Source organism: Microtus pennsylvanicus, chromosome 17, assembly GCF_037038515.1.
Source record: "Microtus pennsylvanicus isolate mMicPen1 chromosome 17, mMicPen1.hap1, whole genome shotgun sequence".
NCBI classification, from domain to species: domain Eukaryota; kingdom Metazoa; phylum Chordata; class Mammalia; order Rodentia; family Cricetidae; genus Microtus; species Microtus pennsylvanicus.
In genome coordinates this window covers 23880339-23905728 of record NC_134595.1, presented here as the reverse complement: position 1 = coordinate 23905728, position 25390 = coordinate 23880339, and the positions used below count along the sequence as shown (strand labels likewise).

Sequence of the window (25390 nt, the reverse complement as noted above, 5' to 3'; positions counted from 1 at the left end):
TACTTTACATATATTATACCTTTTTTTTCCTGCTCCTCTCTCTTCCTCATCCCTCCCATTCAACCCTCTGCCATATTCCCCATGCTCCCAATTTACTCAGGAGATCTTGTCTTTTTCTACTTCCCATGTATAATATATCCATGTATGTCTCTCTTAGGGTTGTCTTTGTTCTCTGGGATTATTAATGGAAGGCTGGTTTTCATTGCTTTATGTGTAAAAAACACTTAGAAGTGAATACATATGATATTTGTCTTTCTGGGTCTCAGTTACCTCACTCAATATGATGCTTCTACATTCATCCATTTGCCTGCAAATTTCAAGATGTCGTTATTTTTTTCTGCTGTGTAGTACTTCATTATGCAAATGTACCACATTTTCCTTATCCATTCTTCAGTCAAGGGGCAGTTAGGTTGTTTCCAGGTTTGTGGCTATGACAAACAAAGCTGCTATGAACATAGCTAAGCACATGTCCTAGAGAGTGTATTCTCTACTCATGAAATTTTGTTTTTTGCTTTTTTTATGTATATAGGCTCTTCAAGATTTGTATAATTCTCTATTGGGGAAAATAACATAATTCTGTTTTAAATAAAATGTATTTTAAAAATATTTCCTATGAATTTTAAATAATTTTCAAATGAATTTGTAGAGGAGTTGTGTTTATAACATTCAATATTTAAATAAATTACTTATGCAATTCTTAGTTTGTGCATTAATTTAAATTAGTAACATCTTATTTTACTCATAAATGTTTCTGTACAACTTAAATATCTGAACATTTTATTTGGGCCTCTTATTTTTAATTCTCAAGCAAATTATTCAAAATGATATATTTTTCCATTTGTTTCTTGCTAGAGTAACGGAACAGTTAAGTCTCAGTATGTTTTGTTCTCAGGGATTTTTCAGTTGATAGGTCATTAATTCTCCAGCTGCAGATACTCTGAATTTTTCATTATTTAAATATTTCTCCATTCTGTAGTAAAATGATTCCATCAGATTAACAAAAGATTTTGCATAGAAAAGGCTTTTAATTTTTATGTTTTTATGTATTATCATTTATTGTCAGTTACAGACAAATTCAAGACCTGATTCTAAGTTCTTTGGATCCATTTGTAAGAGAAGTGAAGCTGAAGTCATGTTTTCTAACCCTGCGGACAGCTACAGTAGAATGTATTGGATGTTGGTTTGGTGTAAGCTATGGTTCTCTCTTATCACTTCACTTGATTATCCTTGATTTTCATTTACAAGTGCAATACTTAATGTTAACCCATGCCAAGACTGCTGATTTCTTTCATATTTAATTTAAAATGTCCAGGCCAAATCACATTAAACATATTCTAGTACTATGGTGTACTTGCTACATACCCTAACAGAAAGTTCTAGTTTTGATTTTAAATCACTTATGAAATATGAACTATTAATATAAAAAAGTAAAATTATGTTTTATACATCATTTGCATGTTTAAAATTTTTAAGAAATATATATATATATATAGTTACTGGACTATTAGTCTGGAAAATATGCCTTCAGTTATGAGTTAGAAAACTGAGTATACAAACATATTTACCCCTCATAATTTTCACTGATTCCAGCAAATTGCACTGTATCACATTCTACAAAAATTATTAATATGAAAAGCAGGAGCGATATAATAGATGTCACCATTACAAATTTCATTTGGCCTTTACAAGACATTCTCAACTTCGAAACAATTAAACCTCCCAGAAGACTGCCAATTGCACCTCCTGGAATTAAAATAATTCCTAAGAAAGGGAAAAGAAAACACTGTTAAAACATATCCCATTGAAAGTACCAAATGTAGCACATTGATGTCATTCCCTCTACTCAAATACAGATTTTCAAAGTAGAAAAGTAGAACTTGAAGAGGTTGTGTTTGAAAAAATCTGGACTTCATAGTATTTACAGTCCTGTGAATGGATACTGGTAGTGGTGGTGATGCTCTTATACACTGGGTATCTAATACAGATATCCAATAGCAGGTATCTAATATCTCAGTAAACCATGAACTTAGTTCATACCGTATAGAAGTTATGAGCTGTCTTATTGAGAAATACTGTTACTTAGCTGATTGAATATATGACCTATTACAAGAGATTTAACTGAAATAACACGTTTTCTCAAACTAATGTACAAGAATTGGACCAATCAACTTACTGAAATCTCTCATAGATGATCAACGTGAACAGTCTTACATGTCTGTGAAACTGCAGAATTCCCAGTACAAGCAGTATAAGCTATGTTTTTTTTTAAAAAAAAAGATTTATTTATTTATTATATGTACAATATCCTGCCTGCATGTATCCACGTGGGCCAGAAGAGGGCACCAGATCTCATTACAGATGGTTGTGAGCCACCATGTGGTTGCTGGGAATTGAACTCAGGACCTCTGGAAGAGTAGCCAGTGCTTTTATTCTTTGAGCCATCTCGCCAACCACAAGCTACGGTTTTTCTAATTAAGATAAATATTTAGAAAGAGGAAACAACAGGAAGATTATGAGCTGAAAAAGCAAAGAAAAGTGGATGAAGAAGAAAAATAGAAAACACCCAGTATAATGCAGTACACTCATAAATAAAATCTAATCGGCTCAATATGTAGACGATTGTGTGTATATAATGTGATATAATAGATAGAGAACTAAATACCAATAACAACACAAATGCAAGATGAAATCTGGTGACGATTTGAATACATGCAAATGAATGCCCATAAAGATGGTAAAAGTGAAAGCAAAGAGGGAAGAAATAAAGGTGACAGGTGAAAAAGAAGAACAAGCAATAAACGTGAACAATAAAAACACATGATTGATAAAATTCAAGTTCAGGTCCCAAATGGTGAAATTAAGGACATGCCACACTAGTTTTCTTTCCCATGGGATGGAAACAAAACAATAGCCTTGGAACCTGTTATAGCAGGAACAGTGGATGAGCACAGTCAGTTGTGTGGACAGAAAACGAAACCTGGCCCATTACACAGACTAGCGAGAATGGCAAAGCAAGGTGATCAGACACCATGGCTCCTAGAGTACAAAATTTAAATCAGAAGTGGACTCTCTGCTCCTGGGTATTCAAGTGACAATGTCCTGGCACAGAAGGTTGCATCTTGCAGACAAGTATCCTAAATCAATACCTGGCCTGGCATCTGAAAACAAGCTTGCTTCACAAAAGAAATTAACAAGAAGCTCAGTGAAATCTTAGTGCTAGAGCTCCTGGTGTCAGGACCCAGTCACTTTCAGGCTGGAAGTTCTGACAGTGCCACACCTCAGACTACTCCTGGACAGCTCAATGCATAGTTGGCTACGCCACCATCACAGGCAAAGTTGAGACTGTTATACCTGGGTGAATTTCTTTGATTCAAGGTACAGGCAAATTAATGCTCACTCACACTGCGAGAGGCATTCCAGGCATGCCCCCTGTCTTGGATGCTTCTTGTACACCAGGTTCCAAAAACTAAGTCTTCAGAGCAAATGGTTCAGCATTGTCCATAGTCTGTACAAATTCAGTGTTCAGTGAAGAGAACTTCTTGTAGACTCAACACTGTCTACATATCAATTGTATAGAAAAAAAGGCTTTCTAAGTGAAGATAAACCTAAAGCAGTCTAAAGTCCCCCTATATTGGTGTTGCAAGACAGGGTCACCCTCCTGCCAGTAATACACATGTTCAGAGCATTGCACTTTAAGACTCTAGAGAGTACACACTCCCGGTCTGTCAGAATGCCCTGACTCTGGCAAATATTGAGCACAGCGTGTTTCTGTTCCCACTACTTTGGTTGGAGCAGAGAAGAATTAAATCAATCTGAAAATACAACCTACCATTCTCACCCCATTCATAAAGAATTTTGACTAGAGAAGACCCAGAGGGATCTTAGCCAGGAAGATGATTTCATTTTTTTTCCTCCATCTATTTTCATTTTAGCATTGCAATTTCATTTCTTGTTATGATTCTACTTTTATCTTCATTTTAGTTGAGTTTGCCTCTCTTCTGTTTATTTTTCTCATGTTGTCATCTTTCCTTCTTTTAATATGTATTTTTAAGATTCAATTCATTCTTCCTTCCCTTTTAATTTTTTAAATGCTGGTGCTTTTCATGTATCCTAGGCAAGTGCTCCACCACTGAGTGACAGCTCCAGCCTTTCAATTTCCTTCTTTACTAATATAGTTTTTTTGTGTTCAAAAGTACTTCTCCCTTTCTCCTCCATCTCACAAGAACTGAGGATCAATCCAATAAACCAGTGTACAATGGAATGGCACTATGCTCCTGACCTATATTTTCTGAAGAATTAATTTTATTGAAGTCACAAGCCAGTCTCGCTTGAACTCTAATGGGGCATATCTACTTAATAAAATAGGGGAAGAATACAACCCCACCTGTTCACCCAGACAGACCAGACAGATAGGAAAGGCTGACATTAGTTCCAGGGCAAATACCCACACTGTAGCAATAGAGAGGAAAACAATGTTAGGAGAGACCACATTTACATCTCTATTCTATAGCAGTCAATGCTGCAACAGGGTGACTGCATGTGGCTGCATGGGACAGGTATCTCTGGCAATGGAGTAGTACATAATACAAGCTATGATTCTAATTGTTAACCTTCACTCTAACACACCTCCAGTCAGTCCATAGACCCTGCAAAACAAATGCAGCAAAGAAGACAAGAATCATTTTCCAATAGCAGAGTAACTATCAACAGTGTCTCTACAATTTCTACCAGTGCCATAAATCCAGGAGGAGTCACTATTGCATTGGTGTGCCACAGTTTATGCTGCCTACACATCTGCTTGAGATGCCTGAGTTTTTCCACTCCTTCAAGGATTACAGAAACACTACTCTTTTCTTAGGTTGTAATCTCTGTCTCTAAACTCTATTCAGAAACAAAGAAGCTTTATGATATTTTGTTATAGAGTTTTATTATAGAGTACTTCTGCGGAAAATTCAACATTACATGAGCAATCAATTATTACAAGCCACACTAGCAGAAGAAATCAACATATCATGAAGGCCAGCATATAAAAGTAAAGAGGGAGTCATTATGGGGTTAGGGAGAAACCTGGTGCTAGGGAAATTCCCAGGAATCCACAAGGTAAGAGTCTTAGCAATAGTGGAGAGGGTGCCTGAACTGGCCTTCCCCTATAATCAGATTGATGACTAGCGTAATTGTCATCATAAACCCTCGATCCAGTAACTAATGGAAGCAGATGCGGAGATCCAATTAAGACAAATCTAATATTGTCTCTCTTAATGTAATAACGGACATACAATTGCATGTATATAAAGAGTGGTATTGTTCAGCAGTGAAGTAAAAAGGAGTACCACAGAATAATTGCAATGCATTAAGTTCAAATCAATGTTAATCTGAAATACACGATTTCTGGTGAAAGAAATACAATAATTAGTGGGGAATCACATGAATATTTTAGAAAAACTTTGAGTACAGACACACAAGCAAACAGGGAAAGAAGCACAGAAAGGAAGGAGATACACTGTGACTTGAGAAGACTGGTTTCCTAAAAGGGAGGGGGACATCGTCAGATATGTAGATGGGAGGCAGGAAAATAGTGAGCAATATAAACAGAATAGTGAAGTTTTATGTATTAAAAATATGGAGGTAGCATTGGAATGTTCTTTAGCAAATCACATTCAAGTACACTACACATTTTGTCTTTTGCTTACATGACACATTCCTTATGTATGTACAACACACAAATTTACACATCATGAAAAATTGGAAATCTTCTCAGTAAGAAGAAATATCTACCTGTGAGCAGAGTGGCAAGTGAGGGCGTTAACAAAAACTGATTTTCTAAATATTTGGGCAAGAATTCTGCAGCTCCAATGTAAGCCAGGGACTCCGTGGCTTTGCACATTGCATGACACATAAGCAGAGGGCTCTTCACCAGACACTGAAACAGAACAGATCATACCACAATGATTCCATCTCATCACATGGTAGTCATTCATCTGCAGGACTGGTTCTCTATAGTCTCAACTAAATGCAAGTAATTATCCAAGCAAAACAATATAGTTCTCTAGGCAGACACATCAGGATCAAATACATATGTCATCTTCAACTACCCAGTATCACACACACACACACACACACACACACACACACACACACTGAGTGAACTCTAAATTATATGAAGAAACACAGGTTTTGTGTATGTGCCTGTATGCAGATGTTAATTCATGTTCAGATTCACATGCAAATGTGTGCCCATACATGTGGAGTCCAAATGACTTCAGGTTTCCTTCCTCAGGTACTATCCATATTTCTTTTCTTTTCTTTCTTTTCACAAAACAAGAAAAGGAAAGAAAAAAAGAAAAGAAAAGAAATTGTGAGATATACTAGTCTATAGATATACTGTTCTTGCTACTTTGGTCTTTTAGTATGTCTTACTGTTATTAGATCAATGTTGTTTGTTTTACCTATATTTGTATCTATATTTTGACATATAAAGTTTAGAAAAAAATTGTTATTATTTAAAATAAAAACCCATGCCCTATGATTATCACTGTATTGAATTTATAGAATAGTTGACTAAGTTATTTCCTACATGGTCATAGCTACTTTATGAATGAGCATTACACATCTGTCAATTTACTCAAGTGTTTATCAATACAGATATGTTAAGTACAATTTTCTTCATGAAATTTTTATGTATAGCTGTTGAATGAGTTTCTGAGTTATTTATAATTTTGTGATTATGTTTTAGTCTGTAATCCAATTTTAGATGTATGCAAGTAGCAAGGCACAGGGTCAAATCTGTTTAAAGATTATATGTTTTCATGTACAGAAAAACCTGAAGTCAATACTAAAACAATATTAAAACTGATACTTTGGTACAGGAATTTGCAGCAAAACAAAACCAAACTATAAAGTCAAATAGCATTTAAATATTCAGATTAGCTTTCTGAGAAAGAAATGGAAGCATTCACAATCAAAATAACTGTCAAAAGTGCCCAGAAATGAACCTTGTAAATGAAGTCCTTCTATAATGGAAATTGTAAATCAGTGATGAAAGAAATTGAAGTAGATATGACAAATGAAAAGATCATACTTGATCATAATAGAAAGAAGACTGGCAAATGGAAAAGTGAGCTATATATTCCATGCAACCTCAACCACAACACTAGTGATGCTATTTCAGAACTATTGAAAACAATGTTGGAATTCATAAGGTAGAAAAAAAAGGCCTCAGTATGTTGAATTAATCTAACACAGCAAAGCTGGAGGTGTCAGTATACACGATATCAATACATCCTACAGAGCCACAGTAGACAAATCAGCATGACAAGACAGAAAGGAAGACACAGAGCCCAGTGAGCCCAGGATAAAACTATGAAGCTGATCCAAAATGATCAGTCATCTATAGTCTGCTGATTTTTGGTAAAGAATCAAAAAGTATATGCTGAAGAGACAGGTTCTTCTACATATGGATGTTCACATGCTCATTTTTAAAGTTCCCAAAGTATTGTTAACAGTTTTATCTTAACCTTTAACACTGTTGTGTTGTAGTTCAGCTCCTGATATTGTTAAAATATGTGCACACAGTATTTACATAGAACTAAGTAGTCTAGGTATGGTTCTGCCTACCAGAAACTCCAGAACTTCAACGGCTGGAGAAGTCTTAAATGTTTGAGAGTAGACTGAACAGTACAATGCAACTTTATAATAAAGTGAAAGTCTTGTTGAAATATAATGAATTACTACAAAGAATTCATGATTTAATAGCAAATAGAACTTTGAGAATAAGAGCTAAGTGAAAATGAATCTTACCTTACATAGCACATCCACTTATCTTTGAAAAAAATTTAACCAATGCATATCTACCTCTACAAAGTCAATCTAATCTAAAAATAAAAAAAAATATTACTCACTTCTTTACTAAAACTAAAATACTTATATTTCAAGTGAATACAAAACTAGACCAGGAGAGTCAAAACTATCATGGACAATAAGAATACTGGTAGAAGAGGTATCACAGTCCATAATTTCAAGTTAGACTACAGAACCATAATAATAAAGGAACATGGTACTGACACAAAAATAGACTACTTAATAAATAGATTATAAGATCCAGACATAACTCCATGCAACTACAGCCATCTGAGTTTTGATAAAGAAGCCTCTTCCAGATAAACAATGCTTCAAAACTAGACATACATCAGGACTAGAACCAGACTTGATCCTTGTCTCTCACCCTGCACAGAAAATGAGTTCTAAGTGGATAAGAGAACCCAATATTAGATTTTAAACTGAAACAGAGGATAAAGTTGGGTGGTGTAGGAGGTTCTTTTGTATTTGTGTTGGTTTCATTAGTTATTAAAGAAACTGTCTTGGCCTAGTTGATAGGGCGGAACTCAGGTAGGTGGGGAAGACAGAACAGAATGCTGGGAAGAAGGGAAGTGAGGTAGACACCATGAATCTCTGGCCTGAGACAGACGTAGGTTAGAATCTTGCTGGTAAGGGACAGTCATGTGGTGATACGCAGATTTAACAGAAATGGGTTCGTCAAGATGTGAGAGTTAGCCAATAAGAGGCTAGAAATAATAAGCCAGGCAGTAATTTAATTAATACTATTTCTATCTGGTTGTTTTGGGGGTTAAGCTAGCCGGGCAGTGGGATGCGGCCCGCTCCTCCTACTACAGTTGGGAATACAGTTAATGATAATTAAAGGAATTTCTAAATATGATCTTAGTGACTGGGGAAATAATGTAAACAATGGACATGTGGGATTTCATTCTGCCAAAACAGTTCTTTTCTGCAAAAGAGACCAGTAAGAGAATCAGTAGGTAGCCTGCTAAATGGGAAAAAAAAAAAGCCTTTTCCTTACTGTGTGTAATAGAAGACTAGAATAAACAAAGAAAAAAACTAAATCTAAAGAAAGCAAACAACACAAATAACAAACTGCCTAGGGAGCTGTACTGAGAGGCCTTTAAAAAGGAAGCACAGGCCTGGAGGGATGGCTCAGCCGTTAAAGGCTGGGCTCACAACCAAAATATAAAAAGGAAGCACAAACAGCTAACAAATGCTTTCAAGGGAATTGGGGTCTCTTCCCTGGTGAAAGCTATCTCTCTTGCTCTCAATGTTTCTTAATTGCCTGTAGTTCTTTCTTTATAGTTAAGAGAGAGCACGGACAAGGGAGTACATGAGAATGGAAGAAGGAAAGAAGGAAGGAAGGAGGGAGGGAGGGAGGGAGGGAGGGAGGGAGGGAGGGAGGGAGGGAGGGGGGAGGGAGGGAGGGAGCAAGGAAGGAAGAAAGGAAGGAAGAAAGGAAGGAAGGAAGGAAGGAAGGAAGGAAGGAAGGAAGGAAGGAAGGAAGGAGAAAGAGGAAGTCTTATTATATTTTAATTTCAAAATAAAATATTTTAAAAAAGGAATAGGTTGTTTTGAGTAGGTCAATGAGTAAGGAAATAATATATCCATCAAAGAAATAAAATAACTGAAAATTGGGAAGATACTGATACAACTGTAAAGTAAGAAAGGAAAAATTAGATGATGGCATTTGGAAGACGTTTGCAGTTATATCCAGAGTGAAAAATTCACTAAAAATGAATAAGAACTATATGTGACAGTTACAACCGTGCAATTTATATGCCACAAAGTGAGTTTTAAGTAGAAGAATAAATAATCAAAGTAGGACTAGATTATTGGAAAGGGCTTTCTCTTCACCCTGGTATCTGCTACTATGGTATCAATAAAAAGAAAAGATTTTGTACTCAATATTGTGATTTTGTGTGTTGGGAAGGAATATGTATAGACACAACTTTTTCAAATTTATGTTATCTTGTTAAATATCCTATCTACCTCTCCAGAAAATATAAACACAATATTTTAAAAATATTTAAAAAATAATGAAAAATAAAATCATAGTTGGGCACCAGTAGTCTCTGTCAAATGGCAGATTTCTAGTAATGCTAAATAATAAAGGGTTCTTTCTTTCCATCACAATGGAAATGAGCAATTTAATTAAGAGACTCCAAAACTTTCATACAAATTTATTAAACTCTTTGCCATTTTCTTAACTCTATATGAAAATTAAACAGGCCAACTTAACTGGCTTATTAACAGAAGTATTTTACTTTACCTGAAGAGCACTAAGCAAATCCTTCAAACGAGGTCCAAATTTCTTATATTTAAGGTGCCTGTCAACAGTGGAAGGTTCTTTTTCTTTTCGAAGTTTTATCTTCTTTGCACCTAGAGGTCACAAGTGAAGCAATCTTATGTTGAAGCAAGTAAGAAGACATATAATAATCCCAGTTTGTCATGGAAAGGCAAGTGTGTTATTTTAAAACAGATTAAAACCAATGTATAATTAATCTACGGTAGTTCTTTGCAAAGACAATTATTTGATAATGAAAATTTCTCACATCTGCACTGCCCAACTCTGCAGTTCATCACTATGTATTCCTCTCAACTGTTGAAATGGTGCTTCCTATAGATGAATTAACTGATTCTCTGGAGATCTGTGGATGTAAGGACCTTTGTGCTCCCAACATATAGCTACTACATTTTTTTTGCCCATTATACTGTTTATGAACACCTAGATTGGTTTGATTTTCTAGCTACTGTAAAATAGTGAGGCAATGAGTAAAGACACGGAGCTATTTCTGTGATGGAGTCCTTCATGGAAACATAACAAAGAGTGGTATGACTAGGTCATATCGTAGATTTATTTAAATTTTTGAAAAGGATTTTTAGTTATGTGTAGATGTACGTGGGGTCGGCTTGTGTCTGTGTGTACGTATGTGTATGCACAAAAGCAATTGCTTTTAAAGCCCAAAGGTACAGACATTTGTGACCAAATTCAGGTCCTCTACAAGAGTGGTATGCATTCTAACTGCAAAGACATTTCACCAGCCCCTTATTTCAGGTTATTTATTTTTCTTTCAAGGAACCTTCAGAGTACCTGTACAACTACATATTCCCACCAGTGGGGAGTAATGGTTTTTCTTGCCCCCAATCCTCACTAGCCTTTATTCTCCTGATGACAGTTATTCTAACCCAGTCAAGGCAGAATTTCAATGCAGGCTTAATTTGCATTTCCCCAATGGAAAAAGATGCTGAACATTTTTCAAATGTTTATTGTCATTTGCGTCTTTTAAAGAAGTGACTCTGAGTTTGGGACATGTGTTCTGAGAGTGATGAGCTTTCGTTTTTAGAGTTGTTCCAGCTGCATCCCAAATGTCTAGGAATATTGTAATTTCCATTCCTATTTTTTTTTAACTAAAAGCTCAGACTTCCCTTAAGTCACTTCTGCTCTTTGCCTGCATGTTCTTACCATCATAATGACGTCCATTCCTTCACTGCATTCGAATGCACCTCTTCAGGATTTGAATATATAGTGAAGACCTGCTAAGACATCCCATCCTTCTGGGTGGAAAAACTAGAGGATTCTTGGACCTTCTGTTTACAGACAGTCCTTGTTGGGTTAATTGGCCCACAGACTGTAAGTCATTCTAATAAACCCCCTTTCTGTATGTAGAGAGAGATTCATTCTATAAACTCTGTTACTTTAGAGAATCCTGACTAAAACACTAGGTAAAGAGAGTTGGTCGATGTAGTTCATTTTTAAAAGGCAGTTATGCACTTTAAACAAAAAGACTATTATTAAAAGGAAATAAGGAGTGACACAAATATACACTAGTGAATTTGTAGTGTATGAATGTAATATTTGGATGCCATATTGCTTGATTGAGTAAAAAAAAAAAACAAGAACTACAACACTATGATACTATTTATCACAGAGTGATACCTGCAGGAGAGTCATGTTTATAAGGAAATGTAATTTATCTATGCTTTGAGAGTGGGAGCTGAGGGCATGGATTACTCTAAGAAAGTAATTATGTTTTTATACTCACCAGGTAAATTCGATGGAAAACACAGTAGTGGGAAAAAGGAAATCCACGCAAGCAGAGTGGCACTCATGAAGCCAGCCCACCAATTGATCTGCTGCAATAGAGACGCGAGACTCATCCTCGAATAAAGACAAATGGGAAGTTTAAATGAGGGACATTTAAAATCCAAATCACAATTAGTGGTAAGAGAGAGAACTTTCTGTTAATTTGCATTCATTTCTAATTTCCCACTATTAAGTTTTGGCTTTTGTTTGCAAGTGACAGCGGCTAATGTTCAGTTGTGTGGTTTGCTTTTGGATATTCTCAGGGCCTAACTTTCCCACCTTCCTTTTCAGTGACACTCCTTGGGTGGCAGAAGTTCCTGTTTGTACAGATTCAAAATTATCTCCATTAACAGCTGTGCCCCTGGAAAACCAAGTCTTCCTTCTTTATCCTGCCCCTTTAAACCTTACACCTGGACCTCTGGGGCAGCTTCTCTTGTACATGGCACCTGACCCTTAGAGTCACATATCATCTGAAACCCCTCCCTTCAGGTCCCTGTGTTAAGTGTATTTGATACTTCTGCGATCTTTTGCTAATCTCAGAGTTTAGCATCCGGCAAGGCAGACACAGAATATGAAAGACCCTGTGCTTGGATTTGCTAAATTTCTCTTTCACAGAGTAAGCATGAGGTATCAACATCCCTAATCTTTAATCAATGCTGAGACCACCTAGAATAATTTTCAAAGTTTATTCAAGGTTTTTGTTTGTATGTTTTTTTTCAAACATTTTGGGATAAGATCTACAGAAATTAGTGAATATACTATTACTAATCTTTTCAGTTTCACACCCATGGAAAATCTTAGCGAGGAACTACAAAGATGACATAGACAGAAGTTGGAAGCATTGAATAGCATTGCAAGAAACATGGTTTGGCTTTGAATACCCACACAGTGGCTAACAATCATCCATAAGTTAATTTTCAAAGGATTCAACACCTTCATCTCTACTTTTCTAGAACCAAAAAGAAGCATACAGAGAGAAATCAGGAAAATAAGCATATTCACAGTTGCACCAAAACATAAAGCACCAGGGGAAAAGTTAATGAAGGTAAAAGAAACTATGGTGAAGTACACACAACTCTAGAAGGTAAAAACCATCAAGAACTGGAGAAAACAATAAAAGGAACTAATAATAGTTAGATGGACGTTCATGTACATGCTTTAGAAGAATTAATAGTGTGAAAATGGACTGTCTCAGTTGGGGTTTCGATTGCTGGGAAGAGACACAATGACCACAGCAAATCTTAAAAAGGAAAACAGCTAATTGAGATAGGATCTTACACTTTCAGAGTCTTAGTTCATTATCATAATAGCAGGAAGCATTGCAGGTTGCAGGCAGACATCATGCTGGAGAAGGAACTGCTACATGTTGCTGTGCGGGCAACATCAAGTAGACTGATTGCTACACTGAGTGATGCTTGAGCAAATGAGACATCAAAACCCATTCCCACAATGACACACTTCCTCCAACAAGGCCACACCTACTTCAATGAGCTCACATGTCCTAATAGTGCCACCCTTCTCAGGGAGCCATTTTCTTTCACAAAACCACATTACACTTCCTGATCCCCAAAAGCTTATAATAATATAATAATACAAAATGCATTCAGTCTAACTTCAAAAGTCCACATAATCTATAACAGTATCAAACTAATTTAAAACTCTAAAGTTCAAAGTCTCTTCTGAGACTCATATAATCTCTTAACTGTAATCTCCTATGAATCAAAATAAAAAAAACAGATCACATGCTTCTAAGACATAATGACACAGATTATACATAATCATTCCAAAATGTAGGGAAGGGAGCATAGTGAGGAAATACTGGACCAAAGCAAGACTGAAAAAACCATCTGGGCAAACTCCAAACTCTGCATCTCCATGTCTGATGCCAAAACACTCTTCAGATCTCCAACTCCTTCCAGCTCTGTTAACTGCAATATACTAAATCTTCTTGGGACCACTATCTGTTGGCAGCTTTCTTCAGTAGATATCCCGGTACTCAGGCCTCTCTAGCATCTTGAGGTCTCCAAGGCAATATAGGCATGACCTTCACAGCTTCATACAATAGGGAGCATTATCACTCATGCTTGCAGAGATGATGCTGTCTGTATCTTTGTGTGCAGGCAATAGAACTGAAAGGAGCAGTCGTCTGAAAGTCATTTTTGTTCTGTATGTTGAGTGTTTTGATTATTGTATCATGGGACACTTTCTTTTCTGGTCCCATCTAATTGTTGTTCTGTATGTTTCTTGTACCTTAATAGGCACCTTATCTCTTTTTTTTAGGTTAGAAAATTTTCTTCTGGGCCTTTGAGCTAATATTTGGGCTAATATTCTTGTATTATTCTATTCTTGTTTGGTCTCTTCATAGTGTGCCAGACTTCCTGGGTGATTTGTGTCAGAAGGTTTTTTGGACTTACCATTTCTTTGACAGATGTATCCATTTCTTCTACCATACCTTCAATTCTTGAGATTCCCACTTCCATGTCTTGTATTCTTTTGGTGATGCTTACCTCTTGTAGTTCCTGTTTTAATTCCTAAAATATTCACTTCCAGAACTATCTCAGTTTGGGTTTTCTTTATTGGTTCTTTTTCCAATTTGAGGACCTGAACAGTTTTATTCATTTCTTTACACTGCTTTCTTGGATTTCTTTTAGGTGTTCATTAATTTCCTCTTGAAGCACCTTAATCATATTCAAATAGTTGATCTTAATATGTCTTCCTCCAATTTCATTTCCTCCAATGTATGTGTGTGTTCCTGGATTTCTTTAAAAGATTTATTCATTTCCTTTTTAAGACTCTCATGGTCATACAGTTGCTTTTAAGGTCTTATCCCTGTGATTCAGCATGGTGGAGTATTTAGAGACTAGCTGAACTCCAGTAGAGACATAGTGCCCTGACTTTTATTGTGTTTTTATGCTGGCATCTTAGTGTCTTAGTTTGTCAGGATTATCATTCTAGGTGCGAATTTCTGGATTTCTCTTTGTTGGGTTTGTTATGGTTTTGGTCCCTGGTCCCTTTAAGAGGCAAGCCACGCCCACTCTAGGCAATCCCCCCCCCCTCGCCCCCCATTGCCATCTAAGATTCTCTCTGTCCCCTCCTGGCATGCATGTGTGTTTTCCCCGCTTTCCCTTCTCTCTGTCTCTGTCCTTTCTCTTCTCCTTCTCTTCCTACTCCCTCCCTCCCTCCCTCCCTCCCTCCCTCCCTCCCCCTCCCTCCCCCTCCCTCCCTCCCTCTCTCCCTCTCTCCCTCCTTCCTCCTCCTCTTCCTCCTCCTCCTCCTCCTCCTCCTCCTCCTCCTCCTCCTCCTCCTCCTCCTCCTCCTCCTCCTCCTCCTCCTCCTCCTTCTTCTTCTTTCTCTCTCTCTCTCTCTCTCTCTCTCTCTCTCTCTCTCTCTCTCTCTCTCTCTCCTCTAAGTAATAAATGTCCAGTTCTGATCCATACCATGTGTCTGTTACGTGTCCCTACCCATGCTCAGGGAACTTGCTCAGTCGCTCACCACATGGCTAGCAACCCACCCCGCTGCTCTGTGTGCTCACCGCCTGCTCACACTGACTTGCTTGGGTGGCTCTCTGGGACCCACGAGTCTCTGCCTGGGACTGGCTGCTCTGTGGGCCTGCCTGTGCCGGGGACCGCCAGCATTTCCTGCCACCAGCTGCAGGGATCTCCCCAGCATTTTTTAAAAAATCATAAAAGGGTTGGTATTTGTTTCTTAGTTTCTCTTTCCTTTCTGGATTTTTGAAGAGTGTGATGGTAGTGTATTGACTGATTTCCTGTCTTGATCAGCTAGTGTATTCCTAAGGAATGCACATTCATGTTTGATTCTGAGATGCTGGGATGAGTTAGAAGAAAGCTTGGTGATTGTGATCCACTGGAGATGGGGTCAGAGAGGAGGCTTCAGCAGTTTTCCAGGTACAGAGCTAGGGAAAAAGTTGGGGTGTTAGCACCTCAGGATCAGGACTAGATAGTGGGACCACCTTCAGCCTACTTGTTTTTCTGAGAAGAGTGGTCTTTGTGTTGTCAGGGGGTGCCTACTACTGTGGAGGTTGGTACAAAACAAAAAGTGGGTCCTGGGAGGTTAGAAGACAAAGATAAGTGGCATGCATAGGAGATGGGAGCAAAGGGGAAAGGAAGACAGCTATCGGTGTTCTGCTGCAGTAATATTACTACCTTTTTTGTTAGCTTTTCAGAAATTCTGACCAAGATGCTTGTTTTCTCTGTGTTTGTCATCACTTTTACAATTTAAAAGCTGGATAGCACTTAGATTCACATTTGCCAAGATTCTACTGTTAATGTAATGTAGATTTTTCAATACAACAAGGGTTACATATATGTAAAATTTCTTAATAAAATACTCTCGTAAACCAAATACAAGAGCACAGGGAAAAGATTATTCACCATGATCAAGTAGGCTTCATCCTAGAGATGTAGGTATGGTTTCTACGTCAATAAACCAATAAACATGGACTACTCCATAAACAGGAAGAAAGACAAAAATCACATCATCCTCTCACTAGATACAGAAGCTGCCTTTGACAAAATGCAACATTACTTTGTGATAAAATTCCTAGAGAGATTAGGGATATGAGGAACACACCTCAACATAACAAAAGCAATGTACTTCAAGCTTACAGCCAACATCAACCTCAATGGAGAAAAACTCAAAGCATTGCCACTAAAATTAGGTATGTAAACAAAGAACCCTTTAGGTATGTAAACAAAGAACTCATTATTGTACATTAAGTCTTAGCTAAAGTATTAAGACCACAAAAGGCATTCAAGGTAATACCAACAGGAAAGGAAGAAGTCAAATTATCCATATTAGCAGATTAAATGTTTTTATGGATAAAATACCATAAAGACTCTGACAGGAAACTTCTACTGATAACAAACACATTTAGCACAGTAACCAGATAAAAATATTTGACAAACAAGAATCAGTATTTTTATGTGCAAAGAAAAGACTGAGAATAATTATGGAAACCACATCTTTTACAATAGTCTCAAAAATATCTTGAGATCATTCTAACCAAGTGAGTGAACAAGTTGTGTAATTAAAAATTTCAAGATGCTAAAAACGATCAGAAGGTGTGATCTCCCATGCTCAAGGATCATAAAGGTTATTACAGGGGAAATGGCTATCCTACCAAAAACAAACTGCAGATTCAATAAAAGATGCATCAAAATTCCAACACAATTTGTGACAATAATTGAGTAAAACCTTCAACTTCTTATGAAAACACACACATACACACACACATGTGTGTGTGTGCTAAAACAATCCTAAATAATTTTGCTGAAGGTATATGATCTCTAATTGTGATTTGTAATACAGAGCTATAGTACTAAAAACACTACGGTATTAGCATTAAAAACAGCACATTGATCCATGGAATCAAACTGAAGAACTACACATAAAAGACATAGAGCTTTTTATTTCAAAACCAAAAGATACAGACTGCAGAAAGAATAGTATCTCTACAAACAGTAGTGCAAACTGTATAATTTCATGTAGAAGAATGCAAATAGATCCCTGTCTGTCACACTACATAAAACTCAACTTCAAGTCAATCAAGGGCCTTTATCTACGACCAGATAAGCTGAATCTGACAGAGGAGAGAGGACATGGAGAATAAGCTTGAGCTCATTTACACGAGAAAGGACTTTCTGACTTTCTGAACAGGACTCTAATAGCCACCAAAACCAACAATTAATAAATGAGACTTCATGAAGCTAAAATGCTTCTAAAAGGCAAAGGATATACAATCATTTAAGCCAAACATCAGCCAAAAGAATGTGTAAAAAAATTTGCCAGTGACATGTTTGAAAGAATATTAATATCTCAATATATAAAGAACTAGAACACAATTTAAAAGTGAAGTATAAAATTATCAGTGTCTCAATAGGCCAAACACAAATGGTTGAGAAATACTTAAAGAAACGCTCAACAACTTGATCTATCAGGAAAATGCCAATTAGAACTACTTTGAGATTTTTGTCTCATGCCTGTCAGGCTGTCAAGATCAACAAAATAGATGACAGTGGATGCTGACTGTAGTGCACACCGGTGCAGCTATTATGGAAATCAATGTCAAGTTTTCCTAAGGAATCTGGGAGTCAATCTACCTCAAAATTCAATTACACTACTCTTGGGTATCTACCCCAAAAATTCCACAGTGACACTTGTTCATCCATGTTCATTGCTGCTATATTCATAGTAGCCAGAAACTGGAAATAGCCAAGATGTCCATCGACTAAAGAACAAACAATAAAAATGTGGTACTTAAAAAAATAGAATATTATTCATTTGCTAAAAATGAAATTGTCAATGTTGCAGGTAGATGGGTGGAACCAGAAGAAAATCATCCTTAGTCAGGTAACCCAGACACAAAAAGACAAGTACCATATATTTTCTCTTATATGTGGATGTTAGCTCTCAAACCTTTAATATCTGTGTACGATATAAATAACACCAGGAATACCTACTAAGGGACTATGAGGAAGAAAAAGATATCCAAAGGAAGGGGAAATACAACTTAATTTTTTAGAGATATAAGAAAGAAATTCATCTGTTAAGGAAGAGGGTTAATTAAGATTAATCGATTGAGGAAGAGGATGAGGGAGAAGGATAAAGGAGGGACTTTAGGAAGGAATGACTAGCACAAAAGGCTATTTGAAATCCCATATGGAAATAATCCTAAAATATCTACATATATGAAGGGAATCCAACTGGAATCACAAAATGGAGGAGACAATGCCCCAACTAGCTATTTTATGCTGTTAAGTCCCAGGGAATAAGGTAAATCTTGCTGATTCATTTATCAAAGGCTTATCTACCACTAGCTGTTACCAAGGCTATCCCCTGATCTCTACAATTTGGTGAGTCAAGCTCAATTGTTTAATATAACACTTACATCATCAAACAAAGAGAATTTGAACTAGTGCCTAATTAGAGACTTTATCCCTACTGACTAGTGTTCATGGTACTGGAAGGCACTCTGCAAATTACCAAAGGAAAAATGTAGTCATCAATATCACCAATCTTATAAATTTTGTGACCTTCAACAGTGCCCTTCCTTCAAGTGGTATCAGTATAATAGTGTCACAAAGGTTCTGGGAGTAGGCAAAAACTTTTTGATTGGATTTAAGGTCTACTCCACAAGATGAAACCCATATCTGATACTGCTAAAGTGGCTAAGAACCTGAGACAAGGTAAGTCATGACCCTAGGGGGAAACCTAATACTATTATTTTGCTAAAGGACTACAGCAATAAAATAACTAATATTCTCGTGTACCTGTATAATGGTACCTTGTTCAACCCACATCAGAGAAGCTTTTTTTTTTTTTGCAGTAGAATTTAATTAACAAAAAGACACAAGTGGATAATATGGAGTGAGACACATTGGAGCACTGAGTCCTAAGTGGGATGTCTTCATCAACCTCCCCACTTAAGTCTTGGGGCTCTGGATGGAAGAGCAGGTGAAAAGATTGTAAAATCCAGAAGTGACAAATGACTCCAGGGTAAGCATCTTCCAGACATGATAGAACTGATCCACCTATGAACTCAGAGACGGTAGTAACACACAGAAGATCTGCACTAGTCCAAGATGGGGTCCCAATCACTGAGATGGGGAAAAAGATATGAATCCCAATCCTAACCATGAAACTATTTTCAATAGATGCCCATTTGTGAAGGGACAATAAGTTTCCTACAGTAGAGTGTCACTGTGTATAACAGCAATATCCCAGAGCTGGTCTCAATGAACTCAATGGGTCTTTTGCAAACTATTTTTTTCATCTTGTTTTGTTTTATTATTTTTTTTTGTCTTACTGGTGTTTTGCTTGTTTTCTTTTTTGATTTTCATTTTTGTGGGTGTTATTTTTTTCATATTTTGTTTTTGTTTTGTTGAATGCACAAGAGAGAGAGAGAGAGAGGGAGAGAGAGAGAGAGAGAGAGAGAGAGAGAGAGAGAGAGAGAGAGAGAGAGAGAGAAATCACAATATTAGGTGACTAGGGAGGTAGAGAGGATCTGAGAGAAGTATGACATGGAGGAAGAATATCATTATAATATTATGTTAAAAACTCTAAGCAAGGTGGAAACTTCTATAAATCATGCAAATAATTATAACTATGGTACTATATCAAATGAATATTGTATGTTTTTATCTACAAAATAAAAAGTTATTGATCTTTTAAATAATGGTTTTAGTTATATTTCAAAAAACAAAAATATAAATACACACTATAAATGTATTTATGTTTACATATATGTACACACCACACTCAACTTATGCATTGTTATAACAATACTACTAAATAAATATATATTATTTATGAGCCATGGTATCTATTCAAGTATTCTATTGGATATACACAAAATAGAAAAGTAAATAGTATGACTTACAATCTGTTCAAACCTTGATTCTTTGGAGGTTTAATATTTGGTGATCCCACTATGAAACCCAGACCGTATCCCAGTATTTGTACAGCTTCACCAATACCTTAAAAATGAACACAACACCAAACATCTTCACATCTTAACTTGGTGACAAAAAAAAAAAACAACCAAAAAAAAACACCTAAACTATGTATGGTATCTGAAAGTTTTTCATTCTATTCTCTCCTACTTAAGAGAGGGGAAAGAGGAAAAGAGGGGAAGAAAAAGATGGGGGAGATGAAAGAGGGAGAGAGAAAATTGTAAACAATTTCTGGAATTGATTCTAAAAATCCCACATTAATAGGGTAGGAAGCTGGTTAGAAATTTTTGTAAGAGTTGATACTAGTCTTAAAGAAAATGCTAGTCCTGTGGCACAATCACTGCTTATTTGGGAACAGTCACTTTGCACTCTTGGAACTTAACTTTGCTTGCATGACACCTATTCTTATCAAAACAGTCACCTGCTTTACTCAGTGGTTAATTGTGAATGTTTAACACTCCTAGGACAATGTCAGAGAGTCATATAGAGTACAGTCTGAAAGTACAACTGGATGGCACAACTTCTTATCTAATCAAGTATTAGATACTCAATAATTTAATTATGAACGTAACTGTATCTTATTTATATAAATATTTATATTTGATATGAATGTAATAAAGTATATTTCCTTTAATATGTCACTAAAGTAAGATAATGCATTTTCCTAATTACCTTTGCAATATTCACCTAAGATTCCAGGGTAGCAGGAGGTGGTAATATATATTGTACTGATATGTATCTTAACTTTTGCTTATCAGAACTAAAATGGGTATTTTCAGTCTTAACCAATGCTAATAAGGTTCAAGAATTTCTTGCAAAGGTGTATATAAATAGGTATATTCTTTGTTATAGCCTACTGGAGAGATTTTCTTAGCCTTTGTGTAAATTCTATTTTTTCAGTGCAAGTTATTGCTTGTTTCTTGTTGCTACTCTTGTTAGTATAGTCTTGTTACACAAATGTGACTGGCCTGGAACTTGCAATACAGTCTAGATAAGCTTTGAACTCATAATTTTCAGGCCTCAGTCCCCCTGGAGCTGGAGGTGACAGGCATACTCCATAATATTTACTCTTTATATGCCTTCAAAGTAAGTGCAAAAATAATTTTAGATTTTTGGAAATGATTTTTAGATATCTCTGTGAAAGTACATCTTCACTGTGTCTACCAGGACCAGACTTTATTACAGTAAAAGAGGTAGATTATTTTGGGATATCCAATGTTTGCTTAATGTAAGACTTAGTTTAACATGTATGTAAAGAGATGACACTGCATTCAGCCAACTTTTTCTTTCCCTTTCTCACTCTCTCTCACAGGGAAAGAGATTCATTCACATCCATGTTTTACTCCTCTAAATATATCCAGTGATATTAGATTATTTGTTCAATGTTACAAATTTCAGAATTAGGTAGATCAATGTGATTATGACGTTAAGCCAACAAGTCTTTAGTATTTATTACAATGTCATCACAGCAGCAACAGTGCTTTGGCGTCAGTTCAAACATACAGAAACCAAATGAATAGTCAAAATGGTTCATACCTATTAGAGAAATCCACACTTACCTAAATAGATACCAGCTAAGTTTGTGGCAGTGTGGTCAAAAAGGAAGATCACAGCAAGGATGTAAATAGGCATCCCTGCAATTCCCTGGAGACACTGCCCGAGGATGAAGAAATAGAGGGTTTCTGATCTGTGCGGTGCCAAGTTTTCCAGACAATTTGGAATTGCCCTGTGTTCTTCATCTATGCACAACTCTTTGGAAAGGTAAGAATTATATTTTACTGAGCTGAATTCAAAATCAAATGTACAAGTAATTTGCAACTGTTAACATCGCCACGCTTTTTTCAGTTTGTTCAATATCCTTACATTGAGTATAGTCATGCACTCATTTAATAATCATATTTTAAATAGAAATTGCACAATAAAAGAAAATGTGTAGAAATACTGGAAAAGACACACATCTTATGAAGGAAACTGTAATTACTTAAACGCACAGGATTGCATGTACACAGATATGCTTATATACATACACATTTACACATACAGATGTGTCCACAGGAGTGCATGTACACAGATAGGCTTATAAACATACACATTTACACAGACAGAGGTAGATGGCCACCAATAAGCTCCTAGATTAAGACACAGAGACTACCAGTTATGAATGCTCAGCCTTAGCTTAGGTTTATTTCACTAGCTCCCTTCACTTAGTTTAACCTGTTTCTAGACATCTACATTTTGCCTCGGGGCAAAACCATTCATTTTTGTATGCCCTACTGTCCCACTTCCTCCATGTCTGGCTGACCCCTCGTGTTTCCCTGTCTTCTTCTTCTTCTTCGTTTTTTTCCTTTCCCTGAGCTAAAATTCCTTTTCTTTTTGTTAGACCTAGCAGGTGCCTTAGACAGTCAAGGTAAAAATAGCAATACAGCAATATATCTTTACATAATTGAATAAGTGCAGCACATCTTTACATAGTTAAGCAAATGCAACCCATCTGTGAGACACATCTTTGTAAAATTAAACATTCCTCAACATGTACTCAATTTTCTGTACTTTGCATTCTATTCTTTCTGGCTCCAGAATAAAAGTACTTGCAATGCTCTAGTTGATCTGAATTGTCAAAGTCCACCATCTGACTTTAGTTCTCTGGTCCTTTCTTTAGCAACCTTTAAATTAAAATATGAGCATGATTTTTATTAAATAATTTCCTACTTCAGACCTATGAGCTTCTAAAATACATACTCTTATGGTTTGTATATTAATTACCTCCTTAAAATCTCCTGTACCACATTCTTAATTACCTGTGGATATTATTTGGAGAGGTTTCAAGAACTGTAAGAGGAAGACACCACCTAGTTTCTGAGAGGAATGTCTTGTCCTAGCTCATTCTTTTTGTCTGCTACCATGTAGTAAATTGATTTCCTTTGCAGAGAAAACTGGGAAGTTTTCTTCCTGGCCATGGCCTCAGAATCAATGGAGCTTGCAACAATGGAGGGAGAGCTTTAAAACCATTAACTAAAAACACATATCTCCTACTTTTAAGTCATTTATGGCAGCATTTTTTCATAGAAACAAGACAACTAAGTATATAGAGAATCATAAAAACAAGGTATTATGCTTTAAAGTTAGACAGCCATGTGTGGGGTATACGCCTTTTTCTAATCCAAGCATACAGGAGGCAGAGGCAGGAAGATCTCTAAGTTTAAGGCCAACTTCGTCTACAGAGCGAGTTCCAGAGCAGCCAGGGATACACAGAGAGTCCTTGTCTCAAAGAACAAAAATAAACAAACAAAAACTTAAGATATTTTGTCATTTACTATATGGCCATCCATCCATTTTATTTAGAAAACTTTGGACCTTTTTTCTTGCTTTTCTTATTCACATACTTATAGGGTTTGTGTGTTTATTCTTATAGTAGATTGGTAAAGCTAAGAAGGTGATGCTAAACTATATCTATTATGAAAATCTAGGGTGAAATTTAAAACATGCACTTGAATTATCATAGAAAATCTAGTGAAGATTAAAACCTATCACACTATTTAAAAACTAATTGTCTTAGTTTCTATGGAATAAGACATAAATCAAGGGCAATTAGGAAGATATCTCTTAAATTGTGATTTAACTTAGCATGTTCATCCTGTCGTGTTGTTTCTAATATAATAACACATAATGTATGCAGTGGGATTATTTATGATTTTTAAATACATGTATGTGATGTATTCTGATCAATTTCATCTCTTTTCCCTTTTTGTTTGTCTCTCATTCCCACTAGTTGGCTTCCTCTTCCCAGTTAGACCCCCATCTCCATTCTTTCTTCTTTTTTTCTTCCTTCTTTCCTTGCCTTTCTTTCTTTCTTTTTTCTCCCTCCCTCCTTCCCTCCCTTTCTCCCTTCCTTCCTTCCTTTCTTCTTCTCCTCCCTCTTCTGTTTCTCTTTTTTCTTAGTGCTCTAATGGGTTGCATTAGACTTACTTTATAGTTGGTGCAGGGTTGTTTGTGGAAGCACAGGCACCTTGACAGGAACTCTGCTGCTGAACTGACTCTCCCTCTCTCAACAGCATCTAGCTACACATAAATCTCCAGGATGCATGGGGACTTATACTCTCCTTTCCTTTCCATGATAGGATATTTGTGGACACTATCTTGGATAATTTGTGTGCATAAAGCACCTTCAGAGCCCATTTACCTTTGACTTATTCTAGAAAGTTGAACTTACTAGTCCACATACCCTGAGGAGACATTTCTGAGCTTACTATTGAATAGTATCTGAATAGAGGACTGGTCACAAGCGTGTCTGATATTGTTATTCTTAAAGAGTGAGAAACAATATGGAACTAGGGAGGTGGCTCAGTGACTTAGGGCTTTGGGGGTTCTTCTAGAGAATCTGGATTCTGTTTCCAGCACCTGACTGGCAGCTCACAACCATCAGTTGCAGGTTCTGAAAGTCTCTCTAGCCTCAGCAGGTACCAGGCACATACATGTGTGCATCCAGACATAATACATGCAAAACACTGTAACAAAAAATCCCACAAAATTAATATATAAAAATTTGAAATACATTAAAAAGAATGCCCTCCTCCTTCCTGAATTACAGTGTGACAAGAATAATAATAAAAAAAAAAAAGAAGCCCTGTATTTGAGAGTGACTAAGCATAGAAATGTCAGGGATTGGAGAGAACCAACATGGGAGTGTTTAGGAGGACAAGATGTATGAAGAGTAAGAAGACAAAAAAATGAAAGGAGGAAATAATATGATTTGATTTTAATTTTAACACTAAAAAACTAGAAAAGCGTTCAAAATTTGAAGTGGACTGAAAGAATTTGCTCGTTTTTAGGCGTTAGTAAAAACTGACAGAGAAGAGTGGCTTGCAGAGGGCAGGAGGAGGGGATCAGGAATGGAGCAGAGGGTGAGACAGGAGCACACAGAATGATCACTAGAGGACGCCTCCTGCATTTCAACTGGGGGAAGATGGGAAGAATACTAACATGTAACTGTGGGTTC

The 25390-nt window shown here is 36.5% G+C and overlaps 1 protein-coding gene across 1 annotated transcript in view; it reads right to left on the bottom strand.

The window, feature by feature from the left end:
* The window catches only part of Slco6a1 (solute carrier organic anion transporter family member 6A1), a 66240-nt gene that overhangs the window by 36498 nt on the left and 4352 nt on the right, over positions 1 to 25390 (bottom strand). The window contains exons 3-8 of the mRNA XM_075951424.1: positions 21954 to 22145; positions 20322 to 20418; positions 11883 to 11998; positions 10109 to 10218; positions 5776 to 5920; positions 1566 to 1761 (exon numbers count right to left, since the gene is read on the bottom strand). Of these exons, the coding sequence (XP_075807539.1) occupies positions 1566 to 1761; positions 5776 to 5920; positions 10109 to 10218; positions 11883 to 11998; positions 20322 to 20418; positions 21954 to 22145 (856 nt within the window). The remainder of the gene's footprint in view (positions 1 to 1565; positions 1762 to 5775; positions 5921 to 10108; positions 10219 to 11882; positions 11999 to 20321; positions 20419 to 21953; positions 22146 to 25390) is intronic.